We start from the raw sequence: 19,954 nt of genomic DNA, 5'->3' as shown, positions 1-19,954 counted from the left end.
TGTTGGGTCTGGCTTTGATGGTAAACAAAACTCAGATTTGAGTCGGTCTGAGCTTTAGCCACTAGCCTCAAAGTCAACAGTGCAGGGGCAACACAAAGCACCCCTAAGACCTCTGGTCACCAATAAGGTAATCAGTGTAGGAGCACAATACCTAGAAACTATCAAAACCAGGGGGTATAGTGTGACAGAGTTGTTTCATTTTGTGGATCAGTATCATCAGCTTCTTGTGGAACCTTAACTAAAATGGATTATGAGAGTGATTTAGGAGGAGTGTTTGGTTTGGGATGCTGCAGGATGGAAGAGCAGAGGGTTGATGTAGGACCCAGAGCTCACCACGGTACAATCAAAATTGAGTGTATGTGATCCAGACACACGGGAGGTTATTCCTATGGGAAGAGCTAGCCTGGTGCACTGGATAAAAGCCATTATCAAGTCTGTTTAGCCTGAGAGGGGGACTGTCCCTCTTCTCTTATAAATGCCAAGTGGAACACCCTAGATGAAACAGCTGATATTCTTCATATGCAAGCCATATGGGACTGCTTTATGATAACTGAGATATTTATCTGCTGAAATCTAACCACTACTCAGGTCATAGTAAATGCTGTGGTTTAAGGTGGCCCCTTTCACACAGGTACCCCATATAACCCTACTGTTGCAAAACTGAGGGACAGTTTGGAAAGCCTCATCAAATTTGCCTTCTCAGCTTCTTCTCATAGGTCTTAGAGATGGTAATAAAAACATTAGGTTTATTGACAAGAGAATGGGAAGAGGCAGGGGGAGGTCAAGAGACTTCCCAACAAGGTGGAAATTTTTAAAAGGTTAAGGAATAAGGTGAATATGAAGCAAATATTCAAGAGAAATAACAAGAGAAAGAGGAAACAGAAAGGGAAGTCTCAGGACTCACCTCAGCAGGATGGAAATTTTTAGATGGTTAGTAAGAAATGTGATGAATAAAATGGGTGTTGATGGATTAAAAAAAATTTTTAATAAAGCATCAGCAAAGGTTGGGTGGGTCAAAGCAACCCCCATTAAAGGGCCCCAAACAAGACTGCTCTATTTACCATAATATGGAGAAATTTAAAAAGCTCAAAGACGTAAGTTACAATGAGAAACCTGACCAGCAATCAGTGGTTAGGCAGATTAATCAAGTTAAAGACTGATAAAAGGGCTGGGGTCCCTTCACTCAACGCCTTCCTGGGGACCCAAAAAGTCTTTCAGACAAGAGTAGGTAAAACTGTCAGGGGGTGGAAAAGAGAAGTTTCCTGGACTCCTGGAAGAGAGAGATCTAGGAACGGTGGTACTAAAACCCATAGGTAAAGCCCTGACTTGGGCTACAATTAGAATAAGAGAACTGTAAAAATGTAATGGTTGACAGGATTATGTAAACTGGAATGTTAAAGCAGGTATTATGTAAAGAAGTTGTGTCTCCTTCAGGCTCCTGGGTAGCTCAGTCAGTCAAGCATCTGCCTTCAGCTCAGGTCATGATCCTGGGGTCCTGGGATGGAGCCCTGGCTCCCTGCTCAGCAGGGAGTCTGCTTCTCCCTCTCCCTCTGCCCCACAGTGTGGAATGAAGCTCAAGGGCTGATAGCGACAAATTCTTTGTGCAATAGCCCTTTGTGGAGACTGGGGCTAATGGCAAGAGCTTGTGAACACCTCCCAACAATGACAACTGGGACTTTAAACAAGAGAATTTCCATTTGAGGGTATTTATGGCCTTGCTATCTGACATTATTAATTGAAGTTATTCTTATGACTAAAGGATATAACATGATCTAGAAACCTGAAATACCCATCCAACACAGGTGATATCTAAGAAATGCTCTAATGGAGTTGGCAGTGCCCAGGAGAGTTACATAATAAAATGAAAACAGGTTATACAGGATCATGCTGCCTGGGGAACGCAAAGAAGAGATGCTCAAGAGCAGGGAGCCTCTTTTCTCTTAGGCTTGACTCTGGAATTGTGTGAGGAGCTGCTGCTGGATTCTATTGTCACTTGGACAGTACTCTATAAACAGCTGACTGACTGACAAAAAGCTGCTAGGTTTGTGGATGGCAGTTCCGAAGTGAATGAACAATACCCTGTTTTGGAAAGTCGTCATTCTATTCAAAGAAGATAGAAACAGATGATCTTGGTGTGCTGAATTGCATGCTGTTCTCCTAGCAGTGATGAAAGAACTGAACAGCTGGAAAAAGGCCCTATGTTTGGGTCTTCACTTGCTCATAAATAATGCCAGATAGCCTGGCCAAAATGTCAGTCAGGATGGCAATGGAGACCTGGCCTGCTAAAGGGATGCTCCTAGAGGACACAGTCCTACAGAAATTTGAAGGGGTGCATTAAAGTAGGACACATTAATGCCTTTCAAAAGAACTCCCTTCTAGGTTTGGAAGGTGACTAGAATTATCAAGCAGATGTCCCTGCATGCCCCTTTGAGATGGTCACCTGGGCCCATGAATGAGGGGACATGGTTCGCTGTACTAATGCAGAAACAGGCTGAATTTAGACATATTCCTCTTATACCCTCTGAGGCACAGAAGGCTAAAATGAACTATATCTGTCTACAAGAGAGTCAGAGACTGCAGATGGTTATTTGGCAGATTACCCGGTAGGAAGGCCAGGAATATAGCTGGCAGGTGAGACTAATGCTAGTAGCCTTAGGGAGGTACAAATGGGTCCAGATAGAAACAGACATTGACTCTGGACCATGCTTTGCTTACCTGATTGTAGATACAAATGCTCTGACTGCTATAAAAGAACCAGAACAGAAGATACTGCACCAGTTTGGATGGCTGACCATCATTTCTTCAGACCAAAGAACACACTTTATAGCCCATAATGTTCAACAAGGGGCAAAGAGATATCCTCAGTACTAGTTCGATAGAGAATTGGAATGGGCAATTAAAACATAGGTTGTCTAAAAATAGATAAAGGCAGCAAGGGCTGGCTTATATGTCTTCATGAGTATGTGCTCCCACTCAACATGAACATGAGGGGGGCTAAAGGAGTGTCACCACAGGATATATTTCTCTGTTTGGATCTGGGGAAGTAAGGATGGGAAAGATGCTGGTATACTTTCTTTCCCACATCACCTCAACTTTTTTCCTCCTAGCTGATGCAGGGGTCACAGGACCAGGACTACAAGTATAAGGGATGGAAATGGATGATTCCTAAGCAAGAAACTATAATCATGCCAGAAGGGGTGAAGGCACATCTTGCCCCATCAGGCCCTTTTGAATTATAACATAAAGGTTAAAAGCATAGAAGGAAAAATAGTAGCTATGGGTAAAGAAATGAATAAATGGGTTATGTAATGAGGAAAATCCAATATTAACACCTCAAAAGAAGGTCTAAGCAAGAGATGATATTGTCTCTTAGCTCAATTATGCCAGATGCCTGAAAGGGTGAAGCCATATATTGCTGACAATCCCTCTTGCTTTTGGAACCTGGTAAGATCAAATGGAAGCCTACAAACCCGGGAGACATTTTCATATGATAATGATGATGGACTGGATAGTTAATAACTGAATGGGATTCTAGTAATGTGCCAACTACTTTTGACTTTTACTATTGTTTTACTATAATAATCAGGTTATAACAATCGTGTTTGAAGACCAGGGGTAGACTGTGATATTGTGACTTACAAGAAATATGTATTTGGTCCTCGTTCTCATTTCTAGCACAGAACTTCTAAAATCCTTGAAATCTGCTAAACTGAGAGACAAAATGGTGTCTTTTGTTATGTTAATGAGGTGGCTTTTAGAATGTCCCTAGGTCACCTAAGGATGGGGGATGGTTGCTAGAAGAACCAACCCTGTGATTGGAGGGTTGGAACTTTCAGTCCCACCCCTCCTGGGATGGGGGAGGGGCTGGAGGTTTCACCAATGGCCAATGATTTAATCAGTCATGCTTATGTATGATGGTTCCATAAAAACCCAAAGACAGGGTTTGGAGAGTTTCCAGGTTGGTGAACACATGGAAATGCAGGGAGAGTGGTGTGTCTGGAGAGGGTATAGAAGCTCCACGCCCCTTCCTACATACCTCGCCCTATATATCTCTTCATCTGGCTGTTGATTCATATCCTTTAATATCTTTTGTAAAAAAACAAAAACAAAAACAGTAATCTAAGGAATAAACTGGTTTCATGAGTTCTGTGAGCCCCTCCAGCAAGTTAACTGAACCCAAGGAGGGGGTGGTGGGAACCTTTGATTTATAGCTAGTGGGTCAGAAGCATAACAACCTGGGTAGGCAGTGTCAGAACTGAGTTGAATTGTAGGATAATCAGCTGGTACCCGAGAATTGTTGGAGGTGTGGGGACCCCCCGCCACATTAGAAATTGGCAATCAGAAACCTTTTAGAGAATATTGAATAAGGTAATTTGATGTTAAAGTTGGCAAATGTTTCTTATAAAAGCGAGATTTTTTAAATTAATAGTTTATCTTCTTGCATCAAAAGTGTTATGATTGACAAAACCAACTATGGAATATTTCAAGTAGTTTATGCAAAAAGTGCTATAATAAATCTGAGATGGTATAGTAGTTTTATTTAATGAGAAACTCATATTACCCGTATTCTCATTTTGGACTCTGGAAGATCAAAATTTTTTTGAGTTTTTTTCTTAAATTTAAATTCAATTAATTAACATATACTATATTATTAGTTTCAGAGGTAGAGTTCAGTGATTCATCAGTTTTATATAATACCCAGTGCTCATTACATCACATGCCCTCCTTAATGTCCATCATCCAGTTACCCCATCCCCCACCCCCCTCCCCTCCAGCAACTCTCAGTTTGTTTCCTGTGATTAAGAGTCGCTTATGGTTTGTCTCCCTCTCTGATTTTGTATTATTTTATTTTTCCCTCTCTTCCCCTATGATCCTCTGTTTTGTTTCTTAAATTCCACGTGTGAATGAGATCATAGGATAACTATCTTTCTCTGATTAACTTATTTGTATTTAACTTATATATAACTTATTTATACCCTCTAGTTCCATCCTCATCGTTGCAATGGCAAAATTTCATTTTTTTTTGAAGACTGACTAGTATGGAACATCAAAATGAAGTGACAACTTTTTATATCCAGGAAAGGTCAATTTAAAAACTACCTGGAATTTATCACGCGTAAACCAAGCCTAGCTTGAACTACAGAAAAGGACAGTATCTTCAGTTTATCTGATACTGCCTTTGAAAATCCTTCCCCCAAAAAGCTAGAGAAACTAAGAAACCAAAATTTATCCTATTATTGATTATATTGCGAATAACAACCAAGTAATATCATATATCAATTCAAAATTAATATTCCATATGCCTCATGTATCCAGTATCAACAGGGGGAAAAATGATACCCCTTTGAGAGCTATGATATTGTAAATAAATGTCTTATGAAAATGCATTATACTGTAAAGTGTATGTTACAATAAGTTACCCTTTCCTTAATAACTCAGAATCATCATTATGAGAAGTGTATCATGCCTTGCTATTATAATAGCAAAGTTCTCAGGGGCCAGTAAGGTAATCTGTCCTATGCTAAATAGCCCTAACTACTATTCTTTTTGATGTCTAAGGTTTACACATTTTTCCTATTTTCTGCCTCTGTCTTCATGGATATTTGAAACATCCTGCTATCATATATTTAAATCTGACAGTCCTCATTTCATTTCTAATTTACTAAGAAACAGAAAACTTCAAATATAACCAAAATCAAAATTTTTTAAATCTCTGAGGGAAGGTATGAACTTCAGTGCTTCAAATTTGTGGAATCTCTGTTTTTATCTACACAGAGGTATTTGGTGCATCACATTCTGTTCTGAGTGAATGAGATTACTAGATAAAGGAGTGACTACTCGAAAAAATGTAGGCTTTGTTCTTGGAGCTAAATAAATACCAAGTCATTTAAGAATTAACACTACACATTAAAAATTTTTTTAAGTATGGTAAAAATTAAATAAGACATGAAACCTTAGGATCTTCATAACTTTGTTCCAGGGAGATCCCACAAGACAGAAGAAGAATTTTATAGCTCTGGATGAAGTCATAGATGATAATAGAACGTTCTTTATCAGATTCCTCTTGAAAGCAGGATAGAAGATACCACATTCTGTCTTTCACAGTCAGGCTTGGATCCAGAGAAGGTGGGACCAAACTGGAACTAATTTCTTTAGAAAACAAACAAACAAAAAGTCTTAAGGCAAGAATTACATGCATTCATTTGAAACAGCAATCTTTAATGAAAAGACTGAAAAGCCCAAGGGTCTAGCTCCATGGAACCAATAATTCAGCATAACCTTATTCAGGTCATGTTGGCTACATAGACGAAGTGCTTCATATTCTAAAAATTAAGGCTTGTGCTATGTAATTAATAATGCTCTATTCAATTAGGTGAAATTTTTAAATAACAAGATTTCTAAAAATAAATTTACATTTCTCAGAATAAGGAGTTAAAGAAATAAAAAGTATTTTTTTTTTAAAGATTTTCTTTATTTATTTGACAGCGAGAGACACAGTGAGAGAGGGAACACAAGCAGGGGGAGTGGCAGAAGGAGAAGCAGGCTTCCCGCCGAGCAGGGAGCCCGATGCGGGGCTCGATCCCAGGACCCTGCGATCATGACCCAAGCCGAAGGCAGATGCTTAACGACTGAGCCACCCAGGCGTCCCAAAGACATAAAAAATATTTTGAAATGAATTTTAAATGAACTTTAAAAAAAAATTTAGTATGAACATACAATGTTAGATCTAAAAAAAAAACAGAAGTTCAAGTATCTATTTAACATAACACATGTTCCCTCAAAACAACTGAAAATATTTCATGCTTACTCAGGAATAGATATTATATGGCATTCTTTAAAATATTTACTAATTTTGCTGCTGTCTAAAACCAATCTATCAGCTAGGTAATGTAACAACTGTAATAAGATCACAAGGTATTTCCAAATTATACCCTCTCAATTCCATACACATCTACAAAGGCTGTATGATTCAACCGCTGTAGATGTTCAGCTCATCGCTGTCTCTAGATAAGTTCCAGACCCAGTCAATAACATGAAAAAAGTCTGAAAAGAAACTGCTATGATCCAATTTTCAAAAACAAACCTTCAAGGTGGCCAGGGAGTCCCTAAGTGTCCACTGCCTTCAAGAAGAAAAGACACTATCAGTAGCCATGTGATAAGTAAAGGAGAGTAAAGGTGGTGCTTAAGACATTCATTCTAGTTAATATATGAACTAATGTACACAATAGCTACTATCCTCCCAGAAAGAATTTTTAAGCCTAAAAATAAATTTTAAGTATCAGAAAATTATTGTCAACAAACAGGTCACTATCCTAATAGAGATTATATTAAAATTAAATGGCGATTAAGCCAAATAGTGATTACTTACCAGGATGCTTTTGTTCCTTCTGCAATGAAAAATAATAGGCATCTCTTCCACCCCAGCATACTGCCAGACCAACCACCAGGATGTCATCACAACCTTTAACAGGAACGCCATCATCTCTAATAGCGGTTTTCTGAGGTGAGCTAGCTAAGTAAATCAAAAGTGAAATAGTTAAAAATCTCAAAATAAAGCCATTAAACTGAATGCTAAAAAAACAATAATAATACAAAAATTATTTTGCAAAATTTCCAGATCCCTAAAATATCATTATTTGGATGGTCATTTTTAAGTATATGTAAGATCTTTCTAGGCTTCCCAACTATTAAAATAACTGTCAGTATGAAAAATTTACCAAATATATCTTAAAATAGATCTGTAATAATGACTAAAATGGTTAACTAAATTTTTTTAAAGCTGCATTTTGAATTGCTATAACTCAAACAGAAATAAAGACCACTTGCATGCTACAAAAATTTTGTAGTGACTTCAATTCTTAACACTAAGACATTCCAGAAAATCAAGCATCTTACTTCTTGGTAAAGAATCAGGTATGATTTTTGTATCTAGAGTCCACATTTGTTCTAAAATAAGGCATCTCCAACTTTACAGATACAGGTCAAAAACCACTCTATCTTATTTGCAATTAGATCCCCAATATCTTGAAAATAAATGGCACATATTTGTTAAATTTAAGTGAAAAATTTTATCCCTCTAACCCCTAGCACAGAGAATGTTCTCAGTTTTACGTATGTTGAATGAAAAATGGAGAGTACTAGTCAACACAAAAAGTACATAAAACTTGTCATTAACACATGTGCTCTATGACCTAAGTGTCCATTGATAGACAAATGAATAAGGAAGATGTGGTACACATATACAATTAAATGTTACGCTGCTATAAAAGGGGATGAGAACTTGCCATGTGAGACAACATGGACCTAGAGGGTATTATGCTAAGTGAAATAAATCAGACTGAGAAAAACAAATACCATATGATTTCACTTCTTATGTAGAATCTAAAACAAAACACACAAATGAATAAACAAACAAAAAGCAGAATCAGACCTATAAATACAGAGAATAAACTGACAGTTGCCAGAGGGAAGGGAAGGGTGGGGGGTTGGGTAAAATGGGTGAAAGGGAGTGGGAGATAGGGGCTTCCAGTTATGGAATGAATAAGTCATGGGAATAAAAGGCACAGCATAAAGAATATGGTCAATGACACTGTAATAACAATGTATGGGGACCGATGGTAGCTATACTCACGGTGAACATAGTGTAATATATAAACTTGTCAAATCACTATGTTGTACACCTGAAATTAATATATCATTGTGTCAACTATACTCAAATAAAAAAAATTAAAAACCAAACACATGTTCCATGAGTTGAAGATCAAATACTCAAACTTTTATGAAGAAATCCATTCATAAATACAGAGATTTAAGAAATCTGATCAAATCTTTGCTTTCCACAGCAGGTTGTCAAGCTGACTACAGCTATTCCCCATGATACAAAATCCTTATTGTCATGAAGTAAGACAGGAATATACATATGTGGCATTATTTAACAAAAGGTTTAAGTCTCTTAAAACATGGAAGGACTCTATGAGGCTTTGGGGTCAACATTTTGGCATAAGATTCATGGACATCAGTTGGAGGTACAACTTGAGATAAGTGCTGAAAAATGTAGTTAATGTACATTGTTTAAAATATAGTCATTTTTCTATGTACTTTTGTGATTATATAAGTGAATAAGGATATTACAATTTAATACAAAATAATTCATGGGCACTGATGATTAATAAAAACCATGATGCTATATCATTAAGATACCAAAAAAAGGCAATCTTTGTTCAAAATATATATTTTAGTTTTTACAAACTTATATTCTAATATTAATATATATAATCATATATAAATCATATATGTCATACACACACACACATATATATATATATGATTTTCTTAAAGAGAAACATCATGTTTAATGGTAAATCTTAGCATACTCTAGCACCAGATATGGCCTGGAGTTGAAGAAGCAGCGACAGATAGGTGACCTCTGTGAAGTCTCATAAAATGAAAAGGATTAGGAAGGCAACAAACAGAAGAGCTCCATGGCCTGACACAGGGCAAGTCCAGAATAGCACTCAAGAAAGAGCTGCCGTTTGAGAGATCGATTCCTGATACACCCAATGGTCAAGATGCCAAACACTGTTCCGGTGCTGGCCCCCCGAGCCAGCCACAACTGTGGTGGCTGCAGCAGCAATAAGCTTGGCTGCTATGTCCTTGTCCTGAGAGAAAAGAACTGGTCTGGAACTCCCTTTGGACCACCTAGTGCGGGGATCTACTCTAGAAAGGCTGTTTAGGTGGGATCTGTGGCTTATGAAGAAAGAGGCAAACACACGCCTGATTAGACCACAGCTACAACAGTGGATCAGAGCCAGGTGAATGAGGAGTGCCTTGGTGGTCTGCATCAGTTCAGTAGCCCAGCTTGAGCTTTTTTCTCAGTGCTTGGCTCTCACACCCACATCCTGGAGTCACCCATCCCTTATACCAGATGGCAACTATTATTAATCTAGTTGCTCTCAACAATAGGCTGTTCTACAGGTAAACCCACATAGAAGAAACTTTAAACTCTGAATAAATTTATTACATTCCATATCCAAGACTGAAATGGCTCAGGCCCATCCCAACCCACTATTTTACATATAAACATGAGAATATGAAAAATTAAAAAAAAATTCTTACCTTGCTTAAACCTACCACCAATAGCAGCACTTTTAGAGGATGTCAAATTACTGATCTTTTCACAAGCCAGTGAGATGGAAAATCGCTTTTTGCACTGCCACTCCTTAATGAATGTCCGAAAGAGAGTTTGGTCACTTGCTACATCAATTATGGCCAAACTTCCTGGGCTGAACGAGGCTGGAGTTAACTGCGATCCATCCTGTGATAACTGCAGTGAAAAACTTGTGTCTCTAATAGGACTGTCCTCTTTTAAACCGTTTCTACTCTCTGAAGTTAAATCTTGGTTTTTAATATTTGAAGATGAGCCAAATGAGTAACTTTCACCAAGCTGTAAAACACTATGTGTTTTCCGAAGTTTTACAGAAGATGTTCCACGAATACTTGGAAATATCAGCTTAGCAGCAGATGCTGGAATAGGTGTAGGAGGAATGAGTCCATTATCATCAACTATACAATTCTCTTTACAAGGCAAGTGAGATGAGGTTTCAGCCTGAAGGCCATTGGTCTCCAGCGCCCCAATCTTACTTTCTACTTCAATACTAGGGGAAAATGAGATTCCCTGAACTTGATTTGGCTCCACATTTGAAATCACTTTTTGTTTGTCATTTACCTCTGTATTTTTTCCTTTCAAACTAGACAAGTTTGTAGTGGTTAATTTTTGCTTTTCATTTTCTAGAGGACTGGACACTTTGTCTAAAATTCTCTGCAGTCCTGGACTTAAATCAAATGATGCCCCTGACCATATCAATGAATTATTTTCCCTTGTCTCAGTTAATTTGGGTTTTTGAGACCTTTCATCTTTATCTCCTCCAATTACTTCTCTTTGTGGATAATCATTACCTACAGTCACTGGATCACTTAATTCTAATTCTCTAAGAGACACTGCAGTATTCCGTTTCTCTTGGACAGGACATATTTCTACATTGTCCAAAGCTTCAACCATCTGAGCAGAATCCATTTCTGAAAATATAATAGACTCATCACTGAAACAAGAGAACTGTTGCTGATTATCTTGATTCTCATTTGTATTTGATTTTCTAATTGGGTCCTCTGGTTGCAGACACATAGAATGACTGAAATGGTTTGATGTTAGTGCAGAAGAGAGGGGTTCTTTCGCTTGTATATCAGGTGGTTGTTCTTTTACTAGGTAGTCTTCACTGAAACTGTCAAATAGTAAACTATCACTCAAATTCAAACTTGTTTCAGGAACTGGCAAACATTCTGCTTCTATACCAGTGGTAGTTCTCTTTTGAGGAACCAGAGGTATAACTGGCTTCATAGCTTCTTGTGTTTGATAACCTTGAAGAAAACTATTTAATTGAGAGTCGGTGACAGAAAGTTCATTCCCTTTAAGACAAGGGCCATTTTCCCTCAAGAGTATTGGGGAATGAAAAATTGAGCTTTCTGGAGTCAGGATACCAACTTCATGTGAATCAGTGCCTTGTTTCATAGTATCTACAGTCTTAAGTTCCAAATGATCTATATTTGTCACTCCTGGAGAATGTCGTTCACCAGGAAAAGTAATATGAATCTCATTCTGAAAAGAGCGTACCGAACTCTGGTTGTCTAAGCTCTTCTGCATCGTCCCTGTTGCCAGGTTGGCATCCTTTGCTCCTTGTTTGGCATTTTCAGTTGCTATCTGTTGTATTATTTCCTCTGACTGAGTATCCAGGTAGAAACTATCTTCAAATTCACAAGGAACTGAACCTAAGTCAGAAACACAATTATTCTTAGTTTTGTTTGCTGCATAAGCTTCTGTTTTTTCTTGTATTCTAGAGGTATTTAGAAAATTCTCCTGCTGGCCTCCTGATTCTCCAGTTGGGAGATGTATTCTGAGTATCTCAGCGCTACTTATATTATCTCCTGATACCTGAAAGTTATTTGATTTATTTTCCTCACCATTAAACTTCATACTTCCACACTTGATAATAACATTTGAGTCTCTATTCATATAACTACTGCCTGTCTCACAGGGCATTTGTCTATCTACTATTTTTTTCTGTTTGGTGTAAGTGTTTGTCTGTTTATCAGACTGTTTTTCTCGGCACTGGTTAATTGAGTGGGTGTCGGGTTTTACATAAACATCCTGGTTTTTTGAATCATTTTGTACCATCAGGACTGTGTTTATTTTTTCTAACTCAACAACGGCAAATCCTCTTCCATTTTCACTAACCATACTAGTAGGTTGACAAGTCACTTTTTTACTCTGGGATTGTGTGATAAAATGTTCCACAAGAATATCATTAGTTTTTGTTCTGTTTGAACTTCGTTCTCTTTGTGATGAGAATGATGCTTTGCTATATTTTCCCTCAGCAAAGGAAGATACATTTTTAGCAAAAGGCTCGGGACTTCTAAATTCCACATTCTTCTCATCTAAGGTAAATGAGTCTCCACAATAAACAGGATTAGATATAGTCTGTTCCTGTAAATCAATTCTATACATCCCAGTGTCTTTCACAGGGCTACTGTGTCTAGATTGTTTTACACGTTTACTATGTTTCCAAGATCCAGAGGCAGTACTCATCTTTCCTGAACTGAAACTCAGAGCTTCTTTTTTTGTTTTCTCAAATAAGAGAGTCTGAACAACTTTCTTAGTGCATGTTCTTCCCTCATTCAGAGAGGTTCTTAGCTTTTCTTTACTTATATTCAAAGAAGCCCGTTTTCTTGCTCTGGAAATGGAATGTGCCTGGCGTTCTTGATTCCCATTCTGTAACTTATCATAAAAGGAATTTGTACGCTCTCCACTTTTCTCTAAATCTTGCACAGTATTTGGTGAACGCTTAGCAGAAGAATCCCTAAACATCGAGTTACTTTTTTGCTTTGCTGTTAATCTTTTACAAGATCTTTTAGTTTGGCGTATAAATTTCTGTTCCTTTACTTCTGACTCACTGCTGGTCAGTGAGTGTGTATCAGAATTTAAAAGGGAATATGGATTCCATTGCACTCCCATTTCGACTAAGTCCTGCTGCAAAATCATTTTGGCTTCTTCCACAATAAGGGCTGCTGCTTCCCTTTCAGTTAAACCTTTTCTGCCAGTCACCCAAATAGTTCGCATATTCCGACGTTCTTCAACTGCTTCCTCTTCCTCATCAACTGCCTTTCGGGCACTATGTAAGGATGCAGGAAAAGAAATAAATAAATGCATTGATTCATTCATGCATACAGAAATATTTACTAAGCATTAATCTGATCTGTTCTAGGAACTGAAGAAATAGCACTGAACAAGAGGGAAATAAACCTGCTGTCTTAGAGCTTACATTCTAGTTGGGGAAATCAGAAAACAAGCAAATGTTAAAATGCATTCTACGTCAACTGATAAGAGTTGTGTACAAAAATGAAGCACCAGGAGGAGATGGATGGTTCTGTAATTTTTAAATAGCATAATTAGAGAAGGCCTCACTAAGACAGATTCATCAAGCAGAAACCTTTTAAAATAGTGTCATAAAACTTTCATTAAAAACAAATCCTCCTATGTAATATGAACTCTGGGCAAAATAATTGAAGGAACTGGAGAGTGACCAAAAGGAGAAACTGAAAGGGGTTAACTAAAAACTTGGATAAAAACCTGGAGTTTATTGACAGGCAGAATTTGAAAAAGAGCTCAGAATGACTGCAAGAGATATAAAACAATTGGAGAAAGTCCAGAAATGAGAGATCCAGAAAAGGAGAACCCCAAATTCTTCATATAAATTCTGCCCAAATATCTGGCTGACCTCTAATCTATGCAAGTGTGGGCAGACTCCAAGTAGCCAGTTAAAAGTCTAAACAACCGAACAGAGATTTGAATTACTGTCCACTACAGGAAGACAAAGTTTAGAGTTTGAGTTCGGCCAAGCTGACTGATAAAATATCGATGCTCTTCAGGGCAAAATAATAGATTCCACACCCTAAAAGGCCAAACATATACACAACTGAAGTACCACGAAGACAAAAAAAACAGGATGAGACATAAAAATTATTAAAGAAATAATGGCCAAGAGATTTCTGTTTCCAACAAGGATGGTGTAATAGGGACTAAATTAGCCTGTCACCCAAAACAACTAAAACCAAGGCTAGACGGTACAGCTTCCATTTTGCTCTCTTGGATTACTTACTCTAGGGGAAGCTAACCATCATGGCATTTAAGGACAACAAGCAGCTCTATGAAGAAGCTCATATGAAGAACTGAGTACCAGCTTGCCAGTATGTGTGCAAGTCATCTTAAAAGCAGATCCAACTCAATCCTTCAGATAACTATAGTCCCAGCCAACAGCTTTACTAAAACCTCAAACCAGACCACCAGCAAAGGAGCTCCCAAGTTCATGATTCACAGAAACTTTGAGTTAACATATATTTACTGTTGCTTTTAAGCCACTGACTTCTTTAAAATATATTTTAAAGTTTATTTTTTTTAAGTAATCTCTACACCCAACATGGGGCTTGAACTCATGACCCTGATATCAAGAACAGCATGCTCTTCTGACTGAGCCAGCCAGGTACCCCTAAGCCACTAAGTTCTTAAAGTAATTTGTCTCATATCATTAGCTAACTAATTAGCCGAGTAAAACTATCAAATGTCAAAGATATAAAAAAGAAATTTCAAGGCCTATATATTTAGAAGGACAAAAGAATTCTATTCCCATTAGAATTCTTAAAAACAGCATGCAAAGCAAAGAAAGAACATTTTTCTAAAACTCAATAAAAGCATGGACCAAAAATTTATAACCAGCCAAGATGTGCCTCAAATATTAAGATTCTAGTAAAACAGTTTTAAACATACAAGATGTGGGGAATTCTATACTATATTAGCCCTCAAGAAATCTATTAGTGGGTAAGTTTCATCCGATCAAGAGATGACTAGGAGTACTTCAGCAGTAAGACCAATGGTAAGAATTTGAATAAATAAAAATAGAGATTATATTACTTTTCCATCTCTACACCCTACAAGGATGGGGAAAAGGGTGAAAAATTAATGTACAAATGCTATATGTTGAGACAAAGTAGAAATAATGCACTTTTTAAATGGAAGGAAAAGGACAGGAAGAAAGAAAAAGAAAAGTGAGTTCAATGTCGATGACTATTGTTCAGGCAGTACGTAGGTATTACAGGATACCATTAAAATCTTGACAAATCAGGGGCACCTGGCTGACTCAGCTGGAAAAGCATGTGACTCTTGATCTCCAGGTTGTGAGTTCGAGCCCTATGCTGGGTGTAGAGACTCCTTAAAAATAAAATCTTAAAAGAAAAAAAAAAGCTTGACAAACCAGATAATAAAAAGTACACAGGTACCCACTAGAACAAAAATATATACCTTTCTAAATTTAAAAATAAAACTCCAAAGAGTATCCTTAGGTAGAGAAAGAAACATAGTAAATATACAATACACATAATTATAAAATAATTTGAGAACTGAAACCAAACATTTTAGTTAAATCAGTAAATGTGAATGGGATTAAATCATCTATTAAAAGAAAAAGATTTCAATTTGGCTCAGACAGCAAAAGATAATTACATCTCAGTGTGGTATATAAAAAGTACATCTAAAAGGAAGTGATTCTAAATGGCTAAAACTAAAGGGATGGACAAAAAAAGGGAAGCAAGAAGAAAGCAGTGAGGGATAGTCTGCATTAAACAAAAAAGGGTAAAATTTACTGCTAAAAACAACAACCATAATAAAGACAACATTACCGATCAGTCAAATGTACTATGAGTATTTACACACCAAATAACAAGCAATACTTTAATGAAGCAAAGACAAGAGATGCAAGGAGACAGAAATATATTAACAATTAGTAGACTTCAGTAAACCACTCTCATTAAAAGACAGACGAAATGTTGAGGAGGAGAGTAAGGACAAAGAAGACCTAATGAACATGACCAATGAAGTAGACGTTATGAATGAATTTCAAACATTTTACCTTTTTAATAGAGAACACATCTAGTTTGTATTGATCATGTATTAGGTCACAAAGAAAACATCAGTGAGTACCATAAAGTATATGTGTTATAAACAACACTATTAGATTGCAGTGTAATAAGACTAGAAATCATTTAACAAAATAAAAAAACAAAAAGCACTTCCACCTGGGCAAAAGAGGGAAAACATGCAAATTACATAATTTCTAACAAATAAAAACAAAATCTCTACATATAACAGTCTGTGGATTATACTTAAAATACAGACCACAGGAAAATTCACAGTACTAAATTCATGGTACTACATTAAAAACACAGCATTTATCAATAAAGATATAAGTCAACAAATTTCTAGTTCAACAAAATATTTTAAAAAGTACAACAAAATAGAAAGCAGGAAGAATGAAATGTAGTATTAAAAGATGAAATTAATAAGGTACATTATTTAAAAAAAAAAACATAGGCCTAAGAAAACAAAATCCTAGATTTTTAAAGAATTTAAAAAATAGATAAACCACTAGCTAACCTGATCAAGAAAAAACATAGACATTTATAAAATAGAAAATGACAAGGGAGGAATAACTATTGAAATAGAAAAAATACTTAAAATTCCTAAGAAACTAATTTACAAATCTCTATAAAAATATATTTGAAAATCCAGATGAAGTGGTAATTTCCTAGAGAAATACAGATTACTAAAATGGACCCCATTAGAGATAGAAAGCTTAGAGAAACTAATTTCTGAAAAAATAAAATAGACAAAGTGATCAAGAACTAACCCATAGAAAGGCACCATCCAAGATGGTTTCATACAGTAATCATACCAAACTTCTACCAGTTCCAAGACTCTATAAGTTACTGCAAAGCACTGAAAACAAAAAAACACTTCGTAATTCTTTTTTATGAAGGAAGTCTGATACCAAAACTAATACTAAAACTTGAATAAAGATAGTGCAAAAAACACACAATGCAAGAAAACTATAGACCAATATTATTTATAAATAACAATGCAAAAGTATACTATTTTAAATATTAGCAAACGGAATCCAACATCATGTAATAAAATAAGATGACCAAATTAAATTTATTATGGAACACAGGATTGATTCAATGTTAGGAAATCTATTAATATAATGAACTGTGCTAATAGATGAAATGGGAGAAAAACCCTATCAATATCTCCATAAATACTAAAAAATCCTTTGACAAAATTCAGTACCCAATCATGATAAAAGTATTCAAGGAAATTTCATTTAATGGATATTTTTCTTAAAATGATAATACATACATACAAACCTACATATATACACACGTATCATAGTCCTGAAGACAGTATCCTACTAAAGTAACACCAGAGGCATTTCCACTAAGATCACAAACAAAGCAAAATGCCCACTATTACTACCATCCCTAATACTACTACATATTAGAGGTATCAGCTAATACAATTAAGAGAAATCAATTAAGAAGAAGATGAACCATGAGAGACTATGGACACTGAGAAACAATCTGGGGGTTTCAGAGGGGAGAAGGGTGGGGGGAGGGGGAAACAGGGTGATGGTTATTGAGGAGGGCACGTGCTGTGATGAGCACTGGGCGTTATACTTAACTAATGCATCACAGAACACTACATTAAAAACTAATTATGTACTATGCAGTAGCTAACTGAACATAATAAATAAATAAATAAATAATAAATAAATAAATGTGAGCATATGAATTCCTAAAAAGAAGTAAAATAGCTATTTGCAGATGATACAACAATATACGTGGAAGAGTCTAGAGAATCAATGATACAAGTAATTCAAACAATAAAAGAATTCTGAAAATAGGATAAAAAATATACAAAAAGTCTTCGCAATACTCAAATAATAACTATGTAGAAGACATCATAGAAGAAAGCCACCAATTAAAATAACACTAAAGATTAAGTAGGAACAACTTTAACAAGAAATGTATAAAACCTGTGTGAACAAAACCTAAAACTTCTGTAAACCTATATGAGGAAATCTTTTGAAAACTCTTGAAAAATCACAAAACTAGATCATTTAAAGATGTTACCTATGCTTGGATAGGTTGACAAAACAATATAAAAATGTCAATTCTAAGTTAAGTTTCAATCCAATCCCAATAAAATATCAACAAACACTTTAACTTTCATATGGGCAAATACACAAGAATAGCCAGAAAAATACTGAAAAACTATGTGGAAAAGTGCCCTACCAGATATTAAAACATATATAAAGACTTTATAATTAAAAGTTTGGTACTTGCTCATGAATTGACAAAAAGAATAGTAAGTAGAATAGAAAGTCCAGAAATAGACCTAATTATTTATGGATATTTAGTATATGATAAAGATGGCATCTCAAATTACTAAGTCAAAGATAGACATTTTTTTTTATAAATGGGAGCCATTGGATAAAAGATGATATTAGATCCAGACTTCACACCATACACAAAATTAAATTCTAAATGCATCAGGAATCTAAATTCAAATCTATGAATACTTGAAGAAAACATGAATGAATTCCTTTTTAACCTCAGTACAGAGAAAAGTTTTTCTAACTATAATTCAAAAGCAAAAGAAAGAAAGGAAAAAAGAAAGAAAGAAAAGAAGAGAAAGGAAGAAAGAAAGAAAAAATGATAAAAAATCAATAGAAAAATTAAAATTCTGCATGGTAAAAACAAGGCAATAAAAGCCAAAAAAAAATTCATAAATTTTGAGAAAATATTTGCAACATACATATAAAATAAACAGCTAAATACACTAATCAATTTTGAAAAGATTCTTTAAAAGGAGAGGGAAAAGACCAAACCCAGTAGAAACATAAAGAAAAGACATAACCAGATAATTCACAAAGATACAAAAAAAAAAAAAAAATCCAGAAACATATGAAAACATCTCTACCATCACTCACAATTGGAGAAACGCACACTTAAACCATTGTGAGATACAATTTCTCATCTATCAGACTGGTAAAATGAAAACCTCTAACAATGGATTCTATTGGCAAGGCTGTGGGGTAATAGGTTAATGAGAATGTAACCTGCATGGCAATCTGGAATCTAATAAAGTGACACAAGCACTTAACTTTTGAAATCCCATGTCCAGGAATGTACTCTGAAGAAACATTACCAACAATATGAAAATACATATGCATAGGTAATTCATTGTGAATTGTTAATGGCAAACTGAGAAAAGCAAAATGCTAACTGGGTTTTCAGGTTCTTAAGTACCAAGTACTGAAAGGAAAGGGTGGCCAGGTGCCAGATACCAGTTTCCATTCAGAAATTTAACATTAATACAATGCTATATCTAATCTGCACGCATTATTCAAATTTCACCAATTGTTCCACTTATGTCCTTTTTCTAATCCAATCTAGAATAAGGTGGTGCATCTAGCTGTCATGTCTCTTTATCTTCCTGTAATTAGAAACAGTTTCTCACCTCAGTGTTTGTTTTTCATGACTTTGATATTTTTGAAGAGTACTAGCCAATTATTTTGTACAATGTCTCCCAATTTAGGTTTGTCTGATGTTTCCTTATAATTAAATTTATTTTAGACATTTTTGATAAGAATACTCCAGGAGTAATGCTGTGTCTTTCTCACTGTGTCACATGAGGAGGTATGTGATGTTGATTTGTCCTAATACTGATATTAGTAATTTTGATCAGTAAAATTCTGAGCATTCAGAAGAGGCATAATCACAGCAATAGTAGCCTTAGTATAATACAGAAGTACAAACAGCAACTAGAACATAAAGAAACTAGATCTAGAATTTTGCCAAATGGTGGGGGAGCTGCTGGAACCCTTTCCAGGTCATAGGGGCTGCAAGTGCTACAGTTTATGTTCCCCCTCCACCTTGACAGTACAGACAGAAAAAGGGTCTGGGTGCACTAGCCGGCCTACTACCTCAATGAGCCCCAGACCCTTAGCCC

The 19,954-nt window shown here is 36.0% G+C and overlaps 1 protein-coding gene across 1 annotated transcript in view; it reads right to left on the bottom strand.

Annotated features, from left to right (window-relative positions):
• Positions 1-19,954, bottom strand: part of POLQ (DNA polymerase theta) — a 123,739-nt gene that overhangs the window by 54,241 nt on the left and 49,544 nt on the right. The window contains exons 16-18 of the mRNA XM_035000064.1: positions 10,117-13,223; positions 7,370-7,513; positions 5,954-6,150 (exon numbers count right to left, since the gene is read on the bottom strand). Coding sequence (XP_034855955.1) covers positions 5,954-6,150; positions 7,370-7,513; positions 10,117-13,223 — 3,448 coding nt within the window. The remainder of the gene's footprint in view (positions 1-5,953; positions 6,151-7,369; positions 7,514-10,116; positions 13,224-19,954) is intronic.

The sequence above is a fragment of the Mirounga leonina genome, unplaced genomic scaffold (genome assembly GCF_011800145.1).
Source record: "Mirounga leonina isolate KUSES-001 unplaced genomic scaffold, KU_Mleo_1.0 Mir_115, whole genome shotgun sequence".
Classification (NCBI taxonomy): Eukaryota; Metazoa; Chordata; class Mammalia; order Carnivora; family Phocidae; genus Mirounga; species Mirounga leonina.
Note: the sequence above shows the minus strand (reverse complement) of the source record. Positions and strands in the feature narration are given on the sequence as shown.